This window comes from Austrofundulus limnaeus, unplaced genomic scaffold, assembly GCF_001266775.1.
Source record: "Austrofundulus limnaeus strain Quisiro unplaced genomic scaffold, Austrofundulus_limnaeus-1.0 Scaffold337, whole genome shotgun sequence".
Taxonomy (NCBI): domain Eukaryota; kingdom Metazoa; phylum Chordata; class Actinopteri; order Cyprinodontiformes; family Rivulidae; genus Austrofundulus; species Austrofundulus limnaeus.
The window spans coordinates 243416-244923 of NW_013952739.1; the positions used below are offsets into that span (position 1 = coordinate 243416).

Sequence of the window (1508 nt, forward strand, 5' to 3'; positions counted from 1 at the left end):
GTTCAGGCTGGAGTTGATTGCAAAGGGTTGTCAACCAAATCTTACAGTGAAAGTTTGATTTCTGATGTTAAAATTAGTCTTTTTTTTACCTTTGACTGATAAGAAGTGACACAAGTATATGAAGTGTTATAGCTCTTTGACTGATGTAAAAACTGAAAGCCTGCAGTTACAGCTCATCTTGTTCTCGTGGTGTTTACAGCCAATAAGATCAGAACCATGTCCCAGTATTTTTGGACCTGACTGTACTGTCATTGTCTGACATGGACATCTTCTCCTGGCTCTGTCCTGGTGGCGTATGGGAGCGTAGCTCTGAGCTGAGACGTACAGTCCCGTTCCACAATGTCAGACAGAAAGCTGTGTCCCCGGCTGCTGCTGGTGAGGACCAGCGTCCTGTATATTCCTACACCTTCCCAGAGTCCTTTGGGACCATGACTGGGGAGACAAACCATGCAGGACACAGACGTTTGAGGTTCAGTTCTAGTTCAGATGAATATTTGTTTCTAATGCAGGTGGTCTCTTTGATGATGGGGGTGGGGTATAATTTTCCACATTTAACTGTTATCCTGCCACTCCTCAGCCGTACTCTCACAGCTGTCCATGACGCCATCTTGGAGGACCTGGTGTTCCCCAGTGAGATTGTTGGGAAGAGGATCCGAGTGAAGCTGGACAGCAGCCGGCTCATCAAGGTCCACCTGGACAAGGCTCAGCAGAACAACGTGGAACACAAAGTACGTTCCTTCAGACTGGGTCACATTCCTTCAGGTTAAATCTGATAGACTTGAATTAAAGCTGAAAGAGTCGATTCATTAACTTGAATAATGGTTTATTAGATTAACATTCGGTCCATTAACTGATGGTCTGCTGGTCACATGACCATTTAAACCTCTGACTGTGTTCAGTTTGAGTCTAAATTAGACACTTCAGACTTTAAACCTGGTTATTGATGTTGATAGGCCAAGTTCAGCTGGACTTAGGATAAATCATATATTAGTTGTTACAGAACCTGCCTCACTGTTCCTGAACTCCACTGCACATTACTGACAGGTCCTGTTAGAGCCCAGAGACTGACCCGGGTTTCAACCTGAACCTGTCCTGATGGAGTAGAAACCAGTTTCTTGTCCCGTACTTTAGACTGTTTTTATTCTTGATGGAATGTTTTGTTCTGATCAACAGATTTTTAAAGGGATCCCTGATTAGTTGTAACATTACTTTATTTGATAAACATTTCTTTTAACTGTAAAATAAAAACTGTAAAAATACTGTAGGATGTTCAGTTTTATAAATTTTTAAAAATATATTTTAGCATGGACGGAGCCATTTTATGTCTGACATGGACATCTAGGAGACATGTCTCCTGGCTCTGTCCTGGTGGCGTATGGGAGCGTAGCTCTGAGCTGAGACGTACAGTCCCGTTCCACAATGTCAGACAGAAAGCTGTGTCCCCGGCTGCTGCTGGTGAGGACCAGCGTCCTGTATATTCCTACACCTTCCCAGAGTCCTTTGGGACC

The 1508-nt window shown here is 43.7% G+C and overlaps 1 protein-coding gene across 1 annotated transcript in view; it reads left to right on the forward strand.

The window, feature by feature from the left end:
- The window catches only part of rps7 (ribosomal protein S7), a gene marked incomplete at its 5' end in the record, with an annotated part of 15246 nt that overhangs the window by 9789 nt on the left and 3949 nt on the right, over window positions 1-1508 (forward strand). Inside the window, 1 exon segment of the mRNA XM_014022656.1 lies at window positions 578-728. Coding sequence (XP_013878110.1) covers window positions 578-728 — 151 coding nt within the window.